At 37.1% G+C, this 22,630-nt stretch overlaps 1 protein-coding gene across 2 annotated transcripts; it reads right to left on the reverse strand.

The window, feature by feature from the left end:
- Positions 1-14,900: 14,900 nt before the first annotated feature.
- LOC121976153 (glutathionyl-hydroquinone reductase YqjG-like) lies at positions 14,901-22,346 on the reverse strand. Of its 2 annotated transcripts, none has more exons than XM_042528181.1 (4): positions 21,473-22,346; positions 20,796-21,278; positions 20,597-20,690; positions 14,901-15,651 (listed from the first exon to the last, which is right to left on the reverse strand). In XM_042528181.1, the coding sequence occupies exons 1-2, from the start codon at positions 22,282-22,284 to the stop codon at positions 20,834-20,836; spliced, it is 1,257 nt and encodes a 418-aa protein (XP_042384115.1). In that variant the 5' UTR covers positions 22,285-22,346; the 3' UTR covers positions 14,901-15,651; positions 20,597-20,690; positions 20,796-20,833. The 2 variants fall into 2 exon arrangements, with proteins under 2 accessions (XP_042384115.1, XP_042384114.1); XM_042528180.1 differs by having other exon boundaries at positions 14,912-15,573.
- Positions 22,347-22,630: the final 284 nt, after the last annotated feature.

The raw sequence follows: 22,630 nt of genomic DNA on the forward strand, positions 1-22,630 counted from the left end.
GGAGACTCACCTCAACATGAAAACCCGAGCAAGGGGGGCTTCTTCACCGGCTGTGTAGCTCCGTATGTGGCCAGAGCAAGCTGCCCTGTCTGATAATAGAGGTAATTTGGTGGAAGAAACGCCCATAGGTCCTCTGTAGACTGCAGTGGCAGGCACAAACCTCTGCTTTTGCCCTCTTTCACATGTCTCATTCCCTCTCCCACCAAAAGGAGAGGGAGGGTCTGAGATTCAAATTTGAAATCAGATTTGAATTTGAACTTCACTCTAAGCTACCCAATCTGAACCTCATTCTCTCTCCTTTGCTTTAATTTGAATTCAAATTTTGAAATCTCCCTCCCCTTCGCTTTGCTGCTGCAGATCCCAAGGTGCCTTCAGCCCGCTTTCCCTCCCAAATTTCGTCAGAGAGTTGCAAGGCTATGTTGGTCACTGGAAAAGCTTGCTGCTAGCCAAGACTTTGCATACCCTGCCCCCACCGGCCTATGACAACCATGGCACCACCAACCACTGCCCCTTCGCACTCATCCTCCATGCATCAGCCGACGGTGCCCTATTTGATGGTGGTCGGAATAGTCAGCTCCTTGCGATCGTCGGCACAAACCTGGAAACTTTCGGCTACTCTGAGATGTGGAGCATTCCTCATTGTTAACCCTTGGAAACGTCGTTGCCTTGTTGCCCTAAGCTCAAGTTCCCGGACACCAACCATGTAGCTTGCCTCCACCTCAGATCAAGTCCTCCAATCATGCTTTGTGGTGACTCCCAATTGGTGGTGGTGTGGGGGTGGCAATGCCCTTGCACAACTAGAGGAGACTGGACACAAGAACCTCCTCTTGTTGCTGAAGGTGAGGAGCAGCGAGCTGTGTTATCCAAGCTCCCTACACTCCATCTTGAGGTGCTGGAGGCCTCTCCTCCACTCCTCAACGTCGATGGTTGACCACTCCACCGCCCCTCCCTCACTGCCACCTTAAACCCCGTTGTGGAGCTTCCGCTGGCCACAAACCAGTAGGAAGGGAGAAGGGAGAGCTCTGATTGAGAGTGTGTAGGCTGGCTCCCGAGTCAACCCACCAGATGAATTCTTCATCAACCATATTGATTTCAATGATCATGGCTACAAGTACCCTCTCATCATTGTCATTGTTGTGGAAGCTTGGAGCATTTCCATTCTTCTTGAGAAGACGACACTCATACTTGTAGTGCCCCTCCTTGCAATGATAGCACTTGCTTTCTTTTTCTTGATTTTCCCATTGTCCTTGCCATAGAAAGCCTTCATCTTGGATTTGCCGTTTTGGCTTTCTTTTATGACATTCATCTTGGTTGTTGGTTCCTTGCCTTTATAATCCTCCTTTGATTGAAGGGTTTCCTACTTTCTCAATTCTTCTTCAATACAAAGAGAATTAGCTAAACTTTCAAGTGAGCCCTTTTTTTTTTTTATGCTTGAGATCTCTCTTGAAGTCTTTCCAAGAGGGGGAAAGTTTATCAATCAAAGCACTAACAATTATTATTTTATCCATAACCAAATTATGTTGAGAAAAATACTTTAACATTCTGTAAGTATCTCGTGGTAGTTTTGATATGATCAACTAAATCAAGTTAATTAGGTCCTATTTGTTGGTCCCTTGTCGGCTGGCTAGAGAGGGGTGAATAGGCTTGCAAAGAAAAATGAACCTTTTTCAAACTTTACAGCTTAATAATAATCAACACTTGCATAAAAGAAAGAAATAAAAGACTTAAGTAAAGAAAGGAAGAGACACAAAAGATTTACTTGATTACAAACAGGGAGGTTGTTAATCCAAGGAAGTTGAGCGCTCACTAAACTCTCCTTCAGGCGGAAAAGTATTTTTACATCAATTAAAGCACTAGATTACAGAACAGAACTGAATAGGTATCAATCACAAGTGTTGTTATAGCCTTCTGGGACCAGGGCTGTATTTATAGCTCGGGTGGGGATGCCTGAAAGGGTTTTAGGCGCCTCTAGGGGATAAAACTTTATCCATGTTATAACGGATCATGTTAAACATGATCCGGATAAAATTCATGGTACGGGAGCCTGGACTCAGCCTAGGAGCCCGGACCTAAGTTAACTTTATGTTAACTATTTGGTCCCGGTTCTTGCTCTGGCTCCGCTCGTTTGGGTCTGGGTCTTCCGCTCCGCTCCTTTCGCTTGGGTGATCTCGGTCATCCGGAATATGGCTCACCCGAACCAAACTTATAGCTTTCGAGCAATCTTCCACTCCATCTTCTTGTCCCTTGGAAACGCCACGCGCCTCATTCTCGTCCGCCCGTGTACTCTTCTGCAGCACCTCGTCTCTCAAATGCATCGAGCCCATCGACTTTCTCCCGTGTCGTCCTTCTCGCTAGCTGCGTCTTTCGCTGGACTTCCTGTGCTCCTAAGTTCCTGTACACTTAGACACAGGGGTTAAATACCAACATGATCTAACCTGACTTGGTTGATCACATCAAAATTATCTTGGGGTACTAACAATCTCCCTCTTTCTGATGTGAATAACCCAAGTTAAGTTAGGATAAATAGACATAAAGAAAATAATAATAAGGTTATAAATTTGCAACTAAAAATGTGCAAAAAATTAAATTACCCTCCCTCTAAACTTAATCTTCTCTTCTCCCCATTTGATCACATTAAATAGGGAACTTTGAATTGATTTTGAAAAATGTAAATTGAAAGTCTAAGGGAAAAAAATATGAAAGATTAAGCTTCAAAAACTCTAGTTTTATAAAAAAAATTGAAAAAGACTCCTTTAATTGTTGATAAATTTAATAAGGGTTGAACAAGAAAAAAATATTTTCACAAAAAGTTGAAGTAAAATAAAAGAAAATTTGCACTTTGATAACTAATTCATAGAAAATTTTCTAATAGAAAAAAAATTCAAAAAAATTGTTTAGATAAAATTTCATAGAAAAATAAGTTTGCTAAAATAACTCTAACAAATATGATTTTCATTAAATAAATTTTAACGATAAGAATTTTTCTAATAGAAATTTTGAAAAATAATTTAAAGTATTAGTTAAATACTTCACAGTAAGTCAATTAAACATTTATTTCAATAATTGACTTTCAGGTTGTGGCGAGACACTAGGTCTTCTTGGTTATTGGAACAACAACCACTTTTTAGACAAAGCATTTTAAAGAAATTAAATATTTAACTTTCTTTATGAAAGCCCTTAGTTAAAAAAATAGTCAATCTAAATATGATTTTGGAACCTAATATAGGTTCCTTCCTACTGGGTTAATTAAAAATTACTGAGGAATATATTTTCTAGGTAATTTTCTAATTTTCCCCTTGTAATATCTAAATTACTAATTTAATCCTTTATAGTTCCTAAAAATTGAAGCAGACAAATTTAAACATGCAGATTTTTTTTTAAGTTTTCTATTTGATCCTTTAAATTTGCATTCTCAATTTTTAATTTTTCATTTCCAGTTTTAATCTTGTCGAGATCTTCTAATTGACAAGATATAGCTAAGGTTGATTTTAACTCTTTATTATTTTTTTTCTAATTTACAATAATTTTTCGATAAGTGATTTATAAATTGAAATGACTTGTCAAGAGGAAGAGACCGTACCTAACTTACCTTGTTGATCCCACAATATAAAGCTCCCCTTGAAGTGTTGCTTTCTTTTGATGTCACTCCCCCTTCATCGATACTCTCAATGCTCATTTCGAACAAGCTTGCTTCGTCTTCGTCTTCTTGGTGACTTGCCACTAGCGCAAGTCCGGTGAAGACTTTGATCTATGACTTGGACGACGTTTCGTCCTATGTCGCCTTTAGATTCTTGTACCTTTTCTGGGTTGGTCTCTTGTCCGTGCTTGTGTCCTTATTCTTGTCCTTGCTTTTTAGTTTAGGGAAGTTATCTTTTACGTACCCTTCTTCATTGCAGTGATAGCATTTTACCTTTCTTTTTCTTCTCTTACCCTGCACTTGGTTAAACTTATTGAATTTAAATAATTTTTTAAATCTTCTTACCATTAACATCGTTTCGTCATCGTCAAGTGATGTCTCGGAATCTGGTTCATCCATCTTAGCTTTTAGGCAATGTTTTACCTTGATTGCTTCCTTATACCTGCACATCTTGACTCATGAATTTCAAAAGTTGAAAAAAGTTACCTTTCAATTCTTAGAGATGAAATACACATCTACTAAGGTCGACCATTCCGGAGTCCTAGGAAATGCGTTAAGTGCGTACCTTAGCGAATCTCAATTGGTTACCTTTTCTCCGAGATTCGTGAGTCCGGTGATGAACTCCTTGATTCTTGAGTGGAGGTATGCGACAGTTTCGTCTTCTTCTAATCGGAGGTTGCTGATCTGGTTCCGGAGTAGGTCCCGTCTTGCTAGTTTTGCCTCCGAGGTCCCTTTGTGTAGTTCTAGAAATTTCTCCCAGAGCTCCTTGGCAGACTCATAGGCTCCGATATGGTTGATTTCTTGAGGTGGTAAAACACTAAGCAGATGAAACTCTACTTTGTCATTTTTCACGAAGTTGGCTTGTTCCTTCTTCGTCTACTGATATTCTTCTTTGTCTTTTGGGACTACAAAATCATATTTCATAATTATTAATAATTCAAAATCTATTTTGAAAAATACCTCTATCTTTTTCTTCCAGCTCGCGAATTTCCCCTCGAACTTTAGTGAGTTAATACTCGGTCCGGCCATCTTGTGTGCTTCGTTCGGCGGTTAATTCTCTTGAAGCAAACCGCTCTGATACCATTTCTTGGTCCCTTGTCGGTCGGCTAGAGGGGGTGAATAACCCTGTAAAGAAAAATGAACATTCCTCAAACTTTACAGCTTAATAATAATCAACACTTGCATAAAAGAAAGAATAAAAGACTTAAGTAAAGAAAGGAAGAGACATAAAAGATTTACTTGATTATAACTAGGGAGGTTGCTAATCCAAGGAAGTTGAACGCTCACTAAACTCTCCTTCAGATGGAGAAGTCTCTTTACAGCAATTAAAGCACTAGATTACATAATAGAACTGAATAAATATCAATCACAAGTGTTGTTATAGCATTCTGGAACTAGGGTTGTATTTATAGCCCTGGTCGAGACGCCTGGAAGGGTTCCAGGCGCCTTTAGGGGTATAAAATTTTATCTCCGTCGCAACGCAATGCGCCACGTTGCGTTTGACTAATTTTTCCAGTTTGGGCGCCCGAAAGGGTTTCGTGTGCCCCGGACAGGTCCAAGCGCCCAGGACTTGGTCAGGGTGTCCTGGACCAAAAAATTAACTTTTTATTATTTTTTGGTCTTGGTCTTCTGCTCCGCTTCTACTCGCATTGGTCCGGGTCTTATGCTTCGGCTCCGCTCGCTTGGGTGATCTCAACCATCTGGAATAGGGCTCACCCGAACCCAACTTCCAACCTTCTCGAGCAATCTTCCGCTCCGGCTTCTCGTCCGTCAGAAACGCTGCCCGCCTCCTTGTCCGCCCGCGTACTCTTCCGTAGCACCTCGTCCCACAAACACACCGAGCTCATTGGCTATCTTCCGTGCCGTCCTTCTCGCTAGCTGCGCCTTTCGCTTGACTTCCTGTGCTCCTAAGTTCCTATAAACTTAGACACAAGGGTTAAAAACCAACATGACCTAACTTGACTTGGTTGATTACATCAAAACTATCTTGGGGTACAAACACGATGCTCCATCCTCTTCAGGTATTTTCGTTATTGATTGTCATGCTATTTTCTCAGATACTTAGATATTGGATACTGGTGTGGCTCACATATATGTAATGATATACAGAAGCTAAGGAATAGCAGAAGACTCGTTAAGGGAGAAACAAATCAGTGAGTTGAGAATGGAGCAAAGGTTGTTGCAGTCGCCATTAGAACATACTTGTTACATCTTCCTAGTGGACTTATCTTAGAATTAGATAATTGTTATTTTGTTCTCGCATTAATAAATAACATTATTTCTATTTCTTGCTTAAATAGAAAATATTTCCATTTGACTTTTAGTAACAATTATTGTTATATAACATTGCATAGTGTTCTTTATGGTATTAGAACTTTATGTAATGACATCTACACGTTAGATATATCTAGTGATGTATTCAATATCGATATGAGCAATAAACGTGCTCGATTAGATAATCAATTAACCTTTTACTCATGGCATTGTCACCTTGGCCATATAAGCAAGAAACGCATGCCCCAATCATTTGAATTAGATACATGTGATTCATGTTTAAAAGGCAAGATGACAAAGTTATCTTTTTTTAGAAAGGGTGAACGAGTTGATGAGTTACTTGGGCTCGTATATACCAATGTCTGTGGACCAATGTCAACTCATGCACTAGGAGGTTATAGCTAGTTCATTACTTTCATTGATAATCACTCTCGTTATGAGTATATGTATCTAATGAAACACAAGTCTAAAGCCTTTGAAATGTTTAGAGAATTCAGAAATGAAGTAGAGAAACAATTTGGTAAAAATATTAAGATACTTCAATCCAATCGAGGTGATGAATATTTAAGCCAAGAGTTTCAAGATTATCTAAGAGACAATGGTATATTGTCTCAATGGACTCCGCCATATACGCCACAACATAATTGTGTATCGGAAAGGCATAACCGAACCTTGTTGGACATGGTTAGCTCAATGATGGATCGTGCAAATCTTCCCAAAACCTTTTGGGGTTATGTATTCAAGACAGCTGTTTACTTGTTAAATAGAGTTCCGACGAAGGCAATCTCAACTACTCCATATGAGGTATGGATTAGTAAGAAAATCCTCATATCTTATTTGAAGATATGAGGGTGTCATGCTTATGTGAAGAAGATTATATCAGACAAGTTAGAAGCTAAGTTTGATAAGTGTTTATTTATTAGATACCCTAAAGAAACTAAGAGTTACTAATTCTATCACCCCTTGGAACAAAAGGTGTTTATTTCAAGGCATGTTACTTTCCTAGAGAAAGAATTTCTCTTACAGGAAGCAAGTGGGAGTATGGTTGAACTTGATGGAGTTCAAGAGATTCCAATAAACACTAACGAGATGCCTAGTTAAAAATCACAACTAATTATGACACAACCTCCTCGTAGATCAGGTAGGGCACACAATATTCCTGAGAGATATGCATCTCTTGTAAGAGCATCAAATGATGTGTTACTCATTGAGGATGAGGAACCTACTGGTTACAAAGAGTCTCTGAATAGTTCAGAAAAGGACAAGTGGCTTACAACCATAAAGTTAAAAATGAATTCCATGTACGAAAACAAAGTTTGGAATTTGGTGGACCCAGCTGAGGGCATAACGTCTATAGGATGCAAGTGGATTTTCAAGAAAAAAACTGACATGGATGGTAATGTAATTACATATAAGGAAAGGTTAGTGGCAAAAGGCTATCGTCAAAGACAAGACATTGATTATGATAAAACCTTCTCACCTGTAACCATGCTTAAATCCATTCGGATACTCCTGGCCATATCATCTCATTATGATTATGAGATATGACAAATGGATGTGAAAATAACTTTCTTTAATGAAAATCTGCTCGAGGACGTGTATATGACACAATCCGAAGGTTTCATATCTGTTAATAAGAATAAAATATGTAAGCTTCAATGGTCCATTTATGGACTGAAGCAAGTATCCAGGAGTTGGAATATCCATTTTGATGAGGCAATCAAAGAATTTAATTTCTCACAAAATCCAAATGAACCTTGTGTGTATCAAAAGGTTAGTGAGAGTGTGCTCATATTCCTAATATTATATGTTCATGACATAGTACTCGTAGGAAACAATGTGCCAGTTTTACGGTCAGTTAAAGTTTGGTTGTCCAAAACATTCTCCATAAAGGATATGGGAGAAGAAACTTACATCATCGGGATGAAAATCTATAAAGATAGATCGAAAAGGTTGCTTGATCTTTCACAGTCGACATCTATTGATAGAGTGCTAAAACGGTTTAGGATGTCTGAATCCAAGAAAGGTTTCATATCTATGAGGTATGGAATTCACCTTTCGAATTCTATGTGTCCACGCACAAAAGATAAGAGGATTTGCATGGATAAGATACCTTATGCGTCCGCAATAGGATCTATCATGTATGATATGTTATGTACAAGGTCTGATGTATCGTATGCTCTGAGTGTTACGAGCAGATACTAGTCTGATCCAGGAATAGATCACTGGATGACTGTCAAGATGATCTTTAAGTACTTGAACTAAGGATATGTTCTTGGTATATAGAGATGATGATATGATCATACATGGATATACAGATGTAAATTTTCAGACAGACAAGGATGACTCCAAGTCCCAGTCTGAATTCATATTTATATTAAATAGAGGCGTAGTTAATTGTAAAAGTTCCAAGAAAGACACTGCTACAGATTCTACCTGTGAAGCGGAATACATTGCAGCTTCGGAAGCAGCAAAGAAAATAGTTTGGATTACGAAGTTTGTTACTAAACTTGGAGTGGTTCCATCCATTATTGAAGCATTACCTATTTATTGTGACAATACTGGAGCCATTTCACAGGCAAAAGAACCTAAGTCTCATCAGCGGTAAAAACATGTGCTTTGTCATTATCATCTGATCAAGGAGATCATTAATAGGAAAGAGATACAACTCGAGAAAATTCTTACTGAAAGGAACCTAGCAGATCCTCTGACAAATGCTCTACCACAAAGAAAGTTTGAGAGTCATGCCCATGATTACAGTTTAAGAGACCATGGCGATTGACATTAGGCCAAGTGGAAGTGTTAGATTTTGAGGAATGTCCTAAGGTAATCTGTCTTACGATTTTTACTAAATATAGATTCACTATTTGAGTACATATTATATTTTTGATTATCTTAAACTCATTTACTGAATGTCCACAATACAATTCATAGCGTGAGAGAAATTGTGATTGAATCACAACTAGTGATTATCTCTACATGTGCAATTATAAATGTATTGGAATTTCCCTAGTCGTCGAATTGATGCATTTGGACATCATCAATTCTGTAGGACTAGCACGGGTTATACTCCTTGGTTTGCCAAGCAACTATTTTCTCATTGGCTGGAGATATTGGGATATCGAGTTAAACGTAGATACTAATTATGATAACTAGTTTATTGGAATGACTCGCTGTAACACTTCATATATATATATATATATATATATATATATATATATATATATATAGAGAGAGAGAGAGAGAGAGAGAGAGAGAGAGAGAGAGAGCTCTTACTGCATCTCAAGTGCGTGTGTATATATATATATATATGAAGCACTTACTCCAGCTGAAGAGCAAGTTTCCTATGACTTGAGATATACAAGTCATCTTAATCATGGAGACTTATACTTTGACATCTTAAGCAAGTACCTCATCAAGGTATGGATCCGGGATGATTGAGTATGTCAAAATGCCCGAAGATATTTGGATAGCCCACAGAGGATTCACCGCTCATTGCAAGGAGACGTATACCCTATGACCACTCGTTATGATTATTACTCAAAGTTTTTGGCCAAAGCATCATATGTTAAGAGTACGAGACTCTTGTACACATGTACGAGTAATTTGAATCCGTAGAACGAGGAAGTATTACTTGGGCTAGGTGTGACATAGTCAGTCTAGTGGGGACAGACATATAGACCATGTCCTGAACTAAGTGGGTATAAGACGAGTGAAAGGAATAAGATACGACTCACTGTAGCTGCTGAAAGATTTAGAATTAGTTCTAAGATCAACTATGATTTTCTAGCTAATTGGAGATCATGATGTACTACTAGGTGTCATTCATGATCGTTCTATAATTAAGTAATTAATTATGGATGGCCAAGATGAATTAGGAATCTATTGGGTCACACACACTAACGAGTCTCTAAAAGATGTAAAACAAATTAAAAAATATGATTCTTAAATAAAAAGATAAATATTTGGTTGGACCATACATAAGACAAATATGGAAATATTTGTCATGATGGAAGCACGGATGTGCTACATCTCTTATGGTAGAGTTGAACCATATTTGGTTTAATCATGAATTAATCATGAACTAACTTGGTTTAGTTGTGAACCAAACCAAGAGGTTAATGAGCTAATTTTTTGTTAAAGGATAATGAGTTAGATTTGGACTTTCTAATCCAATTCATTAAAGAGAATTATATATAGATGTAATTAGGAGAGAATTAGATACAAGTTTCATTATTTAGTTGATTGACTTTTGAAAATACAATCCTCCTCTCCCTCTCCTCTCTCTCCCGCCGCCAATAAGAGGGCTCTCCCTCTTGTTGCCGTGTGGTCAAGGAAAAGATATTTTCCTTGTTTGCGTCTTCTTCCTCTTGATCCTTCTTCTTCACTCGTGGCTAGTAACTTCGGAAGGAGAGGCTTGTACTCACGGAGTTGTCTTGAGAAGTTCGGCGTGGATACGAATAGATGTGAGATTCAACTGTTGGTTGTTACTCGGAATACCGTTCGAGTTCCCCTGTACAAAAATTTGTACAAGTATAGAACTATCCTAGCTACCCATGTGCTCTACTGAAGTTAAATTTGGATTGCAAACGATGCTTAACATTATTAATCCAAATTATCCTTCAGAAGTTAAACTTGGATTGGAAACGATACTTAACATTTTTACTCCAAGTTTAACCGATGTGTTCTTCATAAGTTAAACCATATTATAAAAATTAATTAAATATTTATTTTAAAGATCGACTTCCAGATTAAACATGGCGAGACACTAGGCCTTCTTGGGTATGAGATCATCCACCACTTCCTAGATAAAGTCTTTCAAAGAAATCGGATATTTAACTTCTTATAGTAAACTAGGTTTAACTACAGAGACCTCAATAGAAGCACAATATCGAAACATGAAATCGAAAAATAAAATCGATAACAAAAACGATAACCTAAAACCGATAGCCTCTTGTGTTTGGTTTTTCAAGATCTATACAAAGAAGATGAACTAGTTATGATGCGGAAACAAATAACTAGTTATACCTTTTTGTAGCTTATAGACTTCTTGATCTTCTGTTGTATTCCTCTCTTCCTCTTGGACGTTGTGTGGGCGACGATCTACCAAGATGAAATCCACCCAAGCCTCTTCCTTTGCTTCCAAGTTTCGACCACCAACTAACCTCCAAGGGATGCTAGACAAGAGAGTTTCCTTCTTTTCTTCTTCTCCTTCAAACAACCGGCCACCAAGAGAAAACCAAACTTGATGCCGCCGGCCTCCAAGAGAGAAAACAAAAGGAGAAGAGACAAAAAAGAGGACCGTCCACCAAGGGAATAGAAGAGAGGAGTTTCAGCCATAATAGAGAGGATGCAAGGCTTAGGTTGTTTTTTATGAGGCACCCTTTCTTTTATAATCCTTGGTGAATCCAAAAAAGGAAAGTTTTAAAACTTCTTTTTATTCCTTTACATGGCCGGCCACATCATGTCCAAACAAGGAAAAATTTTAAACAAAAATTAAAATCTCTCTTTTAAAATCCTTTTAGTGGTTAGCTATAAAAGACATATTTTATAAAATTAAAATCTTCTCTTTTAAATCCTTTTGTGGATGCCTATAAAAGAAAAGATTTAAAATAAAATTTCTTTTATATCATGGTTACAAAAAGGAAAGTTTAAAATTAAAATATTTCTTTTAAACATTATAGATAACTACAAATAAGGGAAGATTTCAAATCTCTCTTTTAATCCTTTGTAGAAAGCAATAAAAGGAAAGATTTTAAAATTTAAAAATCTCTTTTAAAACCATGTGGAAAGCATCATAAAAGGAAAGTTTTTAACAAAATAAAAACTCCCTTTTATTTCCTTTTCTCTTCTTATATGGTCGGCCCCTTGCTTGGGCACCAAGCAATGCTTGGCCAGCCCTAGCTTGAGCTCCAAGCTTGTCTTGGCCGGCCCCTTGCTTGGGCTCCAAGCAAGGATGTGGCTAGCCCTTAAGCTTGGTTAAGAAGTTGAGCTTTGGGTAGATATAAGACTTTATAAATAAGAGGCTACAACAGGGATCGAGAGGAGGAATTGGTTTTGGTCTCCCGATGAGCTTGAGCTTCACATGCTCGCCCCGAACACCTAACTCAAGTTCATCAATAATAACTCATACTACTAAAGAGTTATTATTACACTACCGCACCAATCCCATATTACAATATGAGCTCCTTCTTATTATGAGTGCGTTAATCTCTCTGTGTTTAAGATATCGAATATCCATTAATTAAATGAGTTACTGACAACTCACTTAATTAATATCTAGCTCCAAGAGTAGTACCACTCAACCTTATTGTCATATCGGACTAAGTCCACCTGCAGGATTTACATGATAATTCTTATGAGCTCCTCAAGGAGGCATCATCAACCTAGATCACTATGACACAGTTTCATTCTATAATCAACAACACACCATATAAATAATATCATTTCTCAATTTATCGGGCCTATTGATTTAATGAACTAAATCTCACCCATTGATAAATTAAAGAAATAAATATTAAGTATACGTACTTATTATTATATCATGTTTAAGAGCACACACTTCCATAATAACAGAGGTCTTGTTCTTTTATGCAGTCAGTATAAAAAGAAACAACCTCAAATGGTCCTGCTCAATACACACATAGTGTACTAGTGTAATTTTATAGTTAAGATAAACTAATACCAAATTACACGACAACCACTCCAATGGTTTGTCTCATTTCATATTGGTTGTGAGCTATTATTTATAATTTATAAGAAACTGATAACATGATCTTCTGTGTCACATCAAACACCATGTTATCGACAATATAAATTAAATGGACAATTGCATTTAACATAAATGCAGACATTTGACATATGTGATTTTTATTTCAAAATATAAATGTTCATACAAAAAGCTAGGCTTTTAGTATACATCCTAACATCAATAACATTGCTACAGTTGATGCCCTTCTCGTTACAGGTCATCTATAAGGTATACTTAGTGTAAATTTATTTTCCATAAAATTTTAATTATGCGATTATGCTTGACATGTTGTATCCTTGTATGTGTGTGGTGTATGTGATGTAATAATTAAGAATTATTATTATTTTATTTTCCGCTACGCATGTTTGCAAAATGTGTTCTAGCACGCACCCGTATTAGGCATATCCCAACACTTCATGTGTTGGCTTTGGGGTGTTGAGCACATAAACCACCTTTAGGGCCACCAAGAGGAAATGAACCCTCTTCTACCAACGGATGAAGTTACTGTCATCAAACCTGTCAAGCTTTACTATATTGTATGTTAGGTCTTTCATAGCACTAGCCATTTTGGGTGGTAGCATAAAACCTTAAGATTATTGGTGCATTACGAGGCTAGTGCTAAAAAATAAGACTAATCTTGAACTCCAAATCATGTTTCAAACAATATCCTTAAGGTTTTATTTGGTCTATAAATTGGAGGGAAGATCCTCTGATCCACTTTTCCATGGTCCCCTTCGCAATTGCGATTGGATCACTGCTAGAATCCGACCATAATTGACTGCGATCCCTTCTTGGGTTCACATTCCCACCCAGGTTATAGTTTGGGTTGAGGCAAGCGGCCGGAGGCTACCCCCCACTCGGCGCCAGGTAGCCCGGTCGCCCGCTCACCGCCAGTGGCCTCCGACCGCCTGCCTCAACCCAAACTATAACTTGGGTAGAAATGTGAACTCAGGGAGGGATCACAGTCAATTATGGTCAGATTCCAACCGTGATCCGACCACAATTGCAAAGGGAACCAGGAGGGGACCATGGAAAAGCGGACCAGAGGACCCACACTCTATAAATTGTGCACCACAAAGTCCAAATATCCTATAAGATTAGATGAAGCTAATTGTCTATACTTTGCACTAAGTAAGACAATTTAGAAAACAAAGCAAAGGAGAGCAAGAATGTGTGTTCATTTTTAATCCAACTTAGTCTCTTTTATAGACAACAAAGTACATTGAAAATGATCAAAAGTTGTGACTTTTCTTTCAAGTCTTTTTCATTTATTTAAAATATCCAACACCGACTAGGTCTTGATGTGCTTGTACCGCAAATGCATGGTGTCTTCAAGTAATACAAATATATCGTCCACTGGGACTGTGTTGTTGAGTTCCAAAATACTCGCGAAATAGGTTATCTAGAGAGTCTAGTAAAGATGTGTTGTTGCAAAGAACCAAAAGTGATTGAGAGAGAACAGTGAGAAAGCTAGTTTGGAAAGCGGGTTTCAATATCAGTATGATGAATGTTGACGAATGCAATTTCTTAGTTAATCGATGTGTCTATGAGGTGGAGAAAAGAGCAAAAACACCGATGTGCATATCTTGCTCATAACTCATAAAGTGGATTAAGATAGATTCTTTAAGTTCTATGACAAATCATGAAAACCTTGGGAGAGTTAACTACTTTCATGATAATCGTACTAGGGGTCGCTTTCAAGGAAACTCCTGTCACTAAAGCTCCACAAACCTCTAGATGCTACCCTTACTTCGTATTAGGAACTCTCAAGTCAGTTATAGAAGTCGGAGATTAGGGTTTGCTGATAAGTATGCCCCTATTCTCTATTGATCCGATCATGTTTATATGCAATGATCACAACTAGGGTTCATCCCTCGGTCTATTCCGACATGTTACTATCTAAGTCGAATCTAGTAACAATGATGGATGGAAAGAAAACAAACTAGAATCAATTATAAATCATACATGTCATAAATAAAATGAGGATCAATGCATTATTTCATCTAAAAAAACATTAAGTTTCTCCCTAATCATAAAATCAGGAAGACTATTCCATGGCGGATTTACAAGCCAAAAACATCATTATACAATAAAGAATAGGAATTAGGTTTAGAATGAACTCAATGATGTCTTCAGAAGAAATACAATCACTCCTTGTCAAAGAGTTGATCTCCACTTTCTTGCAATATAGCTATCCTAAATAGGATTTTTGTCGCAAACCCTGGATGATTCTTTGATATCCTTTGGCTAAAGTCCCCTATTTCCTTTTATAGCTTTTGAAGGTGGCTTGGTCTCTAATCAAATCCAATTTATTAAGGAGAAAAATGCCACACGTGCCACGACCGTGTTGGAGAACATGGACATTCCGTGTGGCTCCCTGGGTGACATGGTTTGGCGATAGAACCGATCATGGTCATGCCAGTTGGCACGGTGAGCCTGTGTTTGTTACTGATCTCCCAATTATCAAAAAGTTAAATCAAATCATACCAAATATTATCTTCTATTTGATGATTTAATATTCAACGACACTTTGCATAATCCAAAGAGTTTAACAGCATGAAAACTCATCAACAAAAATATCTATATTTACAAACATCTGTGTTTATATAAGACAACTATGTAAATGGGAGAGGGTACCCAGTTTTCATCAGAGGAAAAGATAATCTCAGAATCAGACTGCATGCTGAGTGAAATTACGAGTCCATCTGGCGATAACATCACAAATAATACACAAACTAGCTAGCCTCTGAATCTGAAAGACCTAGATTGAATATCCCACTGGCAAACATGTTCATGAATGGAGTTCTGGTTTTCCAATTGAACTGGCTTAGCAAGAAATAACCATTCATACTGCTGCCTCTGCTGTTTGGAGTTGATAGCTGAAGTACATGCATAACTCTTATTCTTTAATCTAGCGAGAACAGCCACACCATTAGTCATTGAAAAGTTCAAACGATGGTTGAACAGAATAATTTACAACTTGATAATCCTAAATAACCAAAAAAATGTTTAGCTTTTTGCAAGGGAAATAGAACAATAAAAATACTACAGATACTTCAGTATTTATGTAATTTGTCCTCTGTCACAACCATCAAGAATTAGAAAAGATAAGATGTTCATGCAAATAAATACAGGGAAAGGGAAGAAAAAGTTGAAAACTGAGCACCAAGAATTGATATCTGACCCCCTTAAAAAGAAGAAGAAAAAAAAGAGAGTAGATCCGCTACCTTAACGGCCCCCCTACTGTCGGCCCCACGATTATGGAGAGAGGTAAATGTAGGTACATAAGTCATAGCTGCATGGTGAGATAAATCTCAAGTCGCCATTTCCTGATAACCGACCCTTGACCATTACGCCAGAGATATCATGCACCCATCGTCTGCACTACGCCTTAGGGCTGAACCCAAATTTTAATTGTATTACTGTAAGTGGATGCTGTCCTAGTAAAAGAACATTGCGATTTGAGAATCATTTTTGCACTTGACTCTTTGGAAACAACCAGAACTATTATATCAAACAAGCAGGAAGTAGAGGTCCTGAACTTCTCACGACTGTTGAGAATCAGGACGTTAAACAAGAGTAAAAATGCATTGGCTGCCAGAATTCAACTTTTCTCTACAATAGTAGAAATGATAGACTGATTGAAATGGAAAAGGTTTTAGACTTCCACATTATTATAGATAGAAGTTAATATGATTATCATACAACCAACAATACTTATAGGTTAAGTGGAGCAACTAAGATAGAATAGGCAAAAAAAATCAGTGTATCATAGATGAGATTGTCAGGTACCACCTAGTTATGATTGTAAGGTAAGAGGTTGTAGGGAAGAATGGCAGAAGCAACTAAGATACAACAGAAAATAAAGTGTATCATAGATGAGAATTTTGAGGACCACCCTGTATGACTGTGTGGTAAGAGGTTGTAGGGAAGGATGGCAGTCATACAACCAACCATGTTTTAAAGTTTATAGTGTTAACTAAGAAATAACATATATCTGCATAAAAGTGCAATACAGATAAGCATGTTAAAATAGATTATGTTAGGTTTGCATTCCAATTAGGAGATTTTTATCGAGCTTAGCTAACAACATTGTTATCCTTATAAATTAGTTAAAGGTCTATCTAATTCATGAAATTTATATTATTTTCTTATTTCTAACATATTATGAATAATTTTTAGATTATAAAAATTTATAATTTTTTGTATTTGAATAAAAAATTAAGAAATAAATTTATAATTAAATTTTACTTAAATTAATAAATAAGTTTGTTCATAAATTATTCGTGAACTTTGTTCACGAACGTTAATGAAGATAAACAAGCTTTATCAAGTTGAACCTCAAACTTGTTCATGAATGTCCGATTCATTTACAACCCCAAACATTATAAAATCATACAACCAAGAAGAATTATAGGCTTTGAATTGATTGTTGGATCATATTGATGTTGGGATTGCCCTACCATGTGATCTAATCTGATTGTTGAATATGTGATCTAAGACAGATCAAAGTTGAGTGGTTGTTAACATAGATTCCTGGAACCAATGTATGAGCTCAAAAGGGCATAAACCCAAATCTTGGAGCCGTCAATTTGGGTTGGACCCATCGGGTTGACCTACCCCACCAAACAAATTAAGCAGGTCAGGTTGAAATTTTATCAACTCATTTTAAGGCGGATCTAGGTGGCCCAACCCACATGGGTCGCGAGCCTAGATGAGTTGATCCATGGCGGGCTTAGGTTGAGATTTTTTTTTCTTCAAAATTTGAAAGTTAAAACTAAAGTGGAAAATTCAATGAGTTAGTAGACTTGACCCGCCTAATCCGCAACCCAAACTTTAAACTTTCAATATTTTCTATATATTTTTTTATTTTTTGGCAAGCTCGTGGGCTGACCGCCTAACTCGTAACCCACCTTGGATTGGATTAGGGATTTCCCAGCCCTTTATGATGCCAGGTCAGCCCACCCCACCCTGCCTCGCCCCACCTCGCCATATGATAGGATTTTGGTAAGCCGGCCCACTCCGCTATGGGTTAACCTGTTTGACAGCACTACCAAACCTATTCCTTCTTCGCTCTCGCCAAGTCTAGGCATACAAGTTTGTATAAAAATTTCAAACTAAATATTAATTAAAATTAGCCACTAAAAACACAATAGATAATTATTTATTAATGCATCTTTTATTTTATTTCGTTATATAAAAAGTCATTTCTAATATCAAGCTTCTAATGTTTTTGATACAACATCATTCATTATAGACTATAGTTAAGGGATGTAATATTACAATTTGTAAAGAAGAAACATTCCATCAAATTTATGAAACTCAAACAATAAAATTAACTAAAGGCCAAAAGATAATAATATTAGCGCATCTTAAAAAAAGTTGAAGGTTGTGTTGAGGATGATATTAATCTTCAAGGAAGAACATCAAAAAACAAAGTTGTCAATGATCTTCAAAGAACTTGATATAATCTTCCTTAACTTACATCAAGCTAAAGAAATTGCAAGGTAGGTTTATAAGGATGATGACTTGTGAGTAGTGAGATACAGTTAAATAGATTTGCAATACTTCTTCTTGAGACTAGGAGATCATATCAAGAGAGAAAAAAAAAGAGTATGTCCAATATTCTCTAAGGTTACATTTGGTACGCACGAAATGAAAGGAATTAGAATGGGTCAATCCACCTATGATTTTATTTCAATGTTTGGATGCAAAATTTAAGATGGAATGATGCATTCCAAGGAATCACTTGGTCCATCCAAAGCATTCCATATTTTAAGTAGGACAAACTTCATTATGTTCCCCCTTTATAAGATATAATAAATTATGATTTCAAGAACTAAAATGACTGATGATGCCTACTGAGCTAAATGGATCAAGCAAATAGGTTAACTTAGTCGAGGTAGGTGAGACAATCTGTTTGTTCGAGTCAGTCTACTATGCTAGAGAAATGAACTTAGCAAATTGGTTGGGTGGTATGCAACCTAAGAGATGAGAATGCTAGAGAGAAAACTATGTAAATTCTCATATTTACTCTAGAGAATGAAGATACTAAAAGAGGACAAAGATGATTATATCTTTTTAAAGTTGCAACCAATCTAAATAGATGTAAGACAGATAAAAGTGGTTAAGAACTTTAAGAAGGACTATCTAAGGACCAAGTAAAATTTGACACTTGACACTAATTGTGAGAGTATAGTGATATTGAAAATATAAGGTGAACATCATGCAATTCACTATATATATATATTAAATAAACTCCATCATGACCAGTTTTAAGCCTGGATAAAGGAAGAAGGCCAGCATAAAATATAGACAAATGTTACATATGAATCCATCAAACTATTGTGTTAATGCTAGATTGTTCTCAAAAGGAATGCGTTGTAGGATTCGGCTATAACATTTCAACAAGGACCGCTAGATCTCCAAAAGAACTAGCATTAAATAAGCACGAGTTCTTACACCTTAAGTTGGATTAGAAAAGACATACTAATTGTCTTAGATTTAGAAAATAAAATTTAGGAACATTCACTAACAAACTAATGGAGATAGTTGATACGATAATTAATAGAAAAATTAATATTTTGTATTTACATGAGACAAAATAAATAGAGGTAAAGACAAGATGATATAAAACTCTAGTTTTAAGTTTCAGTACACATGAAAGAGTAAAATAAAAAATAGAGTAGGTGTTGTTATAAATAGTTTGTTAAGGAAAAAGTAGTAGAAGTAGTTAGGAAGGGAGATATGATTATAACTTTCAAGATAGTGGTAGAAAGAAAAATTTATTGATGTAATTAACATTTATGCAGCTCAAGTAGGGTTAGATGAAGACATCAAACATAGGTGTTGGAAAGACCTAGATAAGGGGAAGAGTAAGAAAAGAAATGAGGAATAAGACATAGGGCATAGAGTAGTGGTCCTTGAGGGACAGCTAAACTACATAAAAGAATTGTCTCCTCTTGTTCTTTATTGTTTTGTTTCATAATTGTTGTGTTTTTGATATTCCGTTGCACTAACATTTTGTAGAAAGAAAGCAATCAGTTATTCACCCTTTGAAAGAACACAATTCCTTTCATATTATACTCAATTCTAATGATAAGTACATCCCAAAAAAATTTTAAACCATTCATTAAAATATAATTGCAAGTTGATTATTCTAATTTTACGTCAATACATATTTTATATATTGGTTTAATTTTCTAATATTTTTATTATTATGCATAAAATTATAATATAATAAAAGATATGTATTTCTTTTCTTTATTACTTAACTTTATAGTTCAAGAATAAAATCAATAAATTTGTAGTTTAAAGGGCCATCCCATCAATCTGACCACTGAGCCAATGACCCATAGCTTAGGTAGTTCAATTTCATATTCAATTTTTAAACTAGTTCAAATTAAAAGGCTCCATGCCCATTAATCCCACATGGAAATATAAATTGGTTTCTTTTCTAAGGACTCAAGCTTTTGGAACAATGGTTAGACAAACAATTTTAACATGGTGTCAGAATGTGGGGGGTTTAAATCAAATTATATAAATATAAATTGGTCACTTTCTTACTGCTCGAGCTTAACTAATCAATATCAACAATAAGTATGATTATTGTCCTATATATTACTAACTTGCACCTCTAATGTAACAAATAATGTATCATTTTGATTGTCTATTTGTGGAATCATTTGTTATTAAATGAAGGTAAGCCAATTGAGTAGCTTTTGATATCTTAGGTTTATAACAACAAAACAAGTAAAAAAAATTCACAATTCATTAATTCTCCATGCAAACACTAGGAAATTTTTATGTTCATGTGGAAAAAGAGTATATGATATTCCAAGTTATCAAAATTAAATATGTTCAAAGTTGCACAAACACAATAATTGGATCTTCTAAGCATGAGGGAAGAAATCAACAAGTTCAAAAGTTAATACCTTTTCTCCTCTTAAACCAGGCACATCTGTATGTTACTTTTGCATTTTTCATTGCCATTGATTCATAGTTTTTGGTCCAACATGTCTCTATTTACTGCAGTGAGCAATTTGCAGTTATGAATAGCTCTAGATTGCAAAGTAGAACAAGGTTATATTAACTAGCAGTTCCATATAGCCAAACTTGAGCATGTCAATTTACCATTTGGTTCTTTTTTTTTCTGAGGCAGAAAATTGCATCTAAGATTCTGACATAGGTAATGGTTGTTTGATTCTTGAAGATAAAACTTGTCTATCATGTGTCTTAGAAAGAAAATCATGACTACAAGCTGAAGGCATGACAGGCCGGATCCCACCAGGATTCAAGGGAAATAGAGTGCAAAAGTAACCATCCATGATTGCTTCAAAGTTGCATGTTCTCGCTACCTCTGGAATCTGATATATATCACATGTGTAGCCGTAGAGATTGGAGTATTCAACTAGCTTCTTCTTAGTGCACTTAAAGAGGACATTATATGCAAGGTCAAAACGGATCAAGGTAGTAAATAAGCAGACATCAGCTAAAGTTAACACATCGCCGCACAAGAAGCGTGAGGTAGATAGGTGAGATTCAATCTTATCCAATGTATTGAACAAATCATTGACTGCATTGTCATATGCTTCTTGACTCTGTGCAAAGCCACATCTGCAAAATCCAAACTAATTTCACTGAATGAGAGATTTTTTGAAAGTAGTAGTATGAATAAGAATTGGTTTTAAGGAGAAAGTAGTATGAAGATCACACAGAAATTCAACTTCTCAAATGGATTAATATGCATGATTTACTTGCAATATATCACCTAACTATTGAAATAACACAAAAATAGAGTGAGAAAATACTTGTAGACTCCATTGTTAATGTTGGGGTAGATAACACGATTCCATTCATCGATCTGCTTCTTGAGCTCCGGAGGGCAGAGGTCTAATTGAGAGGATCTATCGATGTTCCCTCCGATGTCCACTGAGTTCAAGAATTCGATGATGGAGTAACTCTCGTTGCACACCACCTCCTTCTTCTCAGAGTCCCAAAGCATCGGTACTGTCGACCTCCCGTCGTAGCCGCCCCTCCGAAGACTGTACACCTCCCTCAGCGTACTACAGCCATTGGCCCGGTCAGGGCTCGGGTTCAGTTCATCACCGGAGGTGGATTTTTCGATAACGGGAAATCGCCAAGAGCCATCGAATCCGGGAGCCGCGACGGAGACGGGGAGTGCGGAGGTGAGACCCTTGAGGGCGCGGACGACGAGGACACGATGCGCCCACGGGCAAGGGAGAGCGACGTAGAGATGGAGATGGCTAGGGTTCCGCTTGTAGTGGTGAGGGACAGAGGGGAAGGCGGAGGCGGGGCGATCGTAGGAGCCGGGTGCAGAGGAAGGAGCGAGCTGGCGCATCATGAGATGCCACGCCGCCGACCACCCGACTCGGACGGCGGAGACTAGGGTTTGCGGCGGGAGACCACGACCCCATACAAGACGCCCGGCGGCAGTGAGGAGATCCTCCGGTATGTCCTTCGAAGAGGAAGAAAGTGCGATAAGAGTGGAGAATTGGCGGCGGTTAGTGGTGCCGCGGAATGGAACGCCGGAGAGTGGCCGATGTTGCGGCGGAGTCGAGCTGGGGAGGAGCGTCACCGGCGTCGACATCATATGGATCATATCCGCAGCGGGCTCTGCTTTGAAAGATATCCGCGGCGTCGACAGCTCTCTGCTTCATTCCGAGCCACAGCCAAATGGACGGCCGGATCACGCCCAAATGAAATTATAAAATTAACAATATTTATATTATGAATTATTATTTTTTTCGTTGACATTTTACACGTTTCAAAAATTTCCATACCACACTTTCATATTTAATAAAAGGTACATTTCTTTTCTAATCTATTTTCTATTAAAAAAATATATAAAAAAATTCACCAATGGCTGTGGTCTAGTCGCTTGGCCAGGATGGACCGTATTGGTCGAGCGACTAATCAAATCGCACGGCCACCGTAGCTGAGAGTGG

The sequence above is a fragment of the Zingiber officinale genome, chromosome 4B (genome assembly GCF_018446385.1).
Source record: "Zingiber officinale cultivar Zhangliang chromosome 4B, Zo_v1.1, whole genome shotgun sequence".
In the NCBI taxonomy this organism is placed as follows: domain Eukaryota; kingdom Viridiplantae; phylum Streptophyta; class Magnoliopsida; order Zingiberales; family Zingiberaceae; genus Zingiber; species Zingiber officinale.

What these genes read in the sequence shown, in the direction of transcription:
- LOC121976153 (XM_042528181.1), bottom strand. Translation starts at nt 22,284, where the DNA reads ATGATCCATATGATGTCGACGCCGGTGACGCTCCTCCCCAGCTCGACT. An exon ending in ATTAACAATGGAGTCTACAA is followed by an intron (nt 21,279 to 21,472) that starts GTATTTTCTCAC and finishes TGGATTTTGCAG; the next exon opens with ATGTGGCTTTGCACAGAGTC.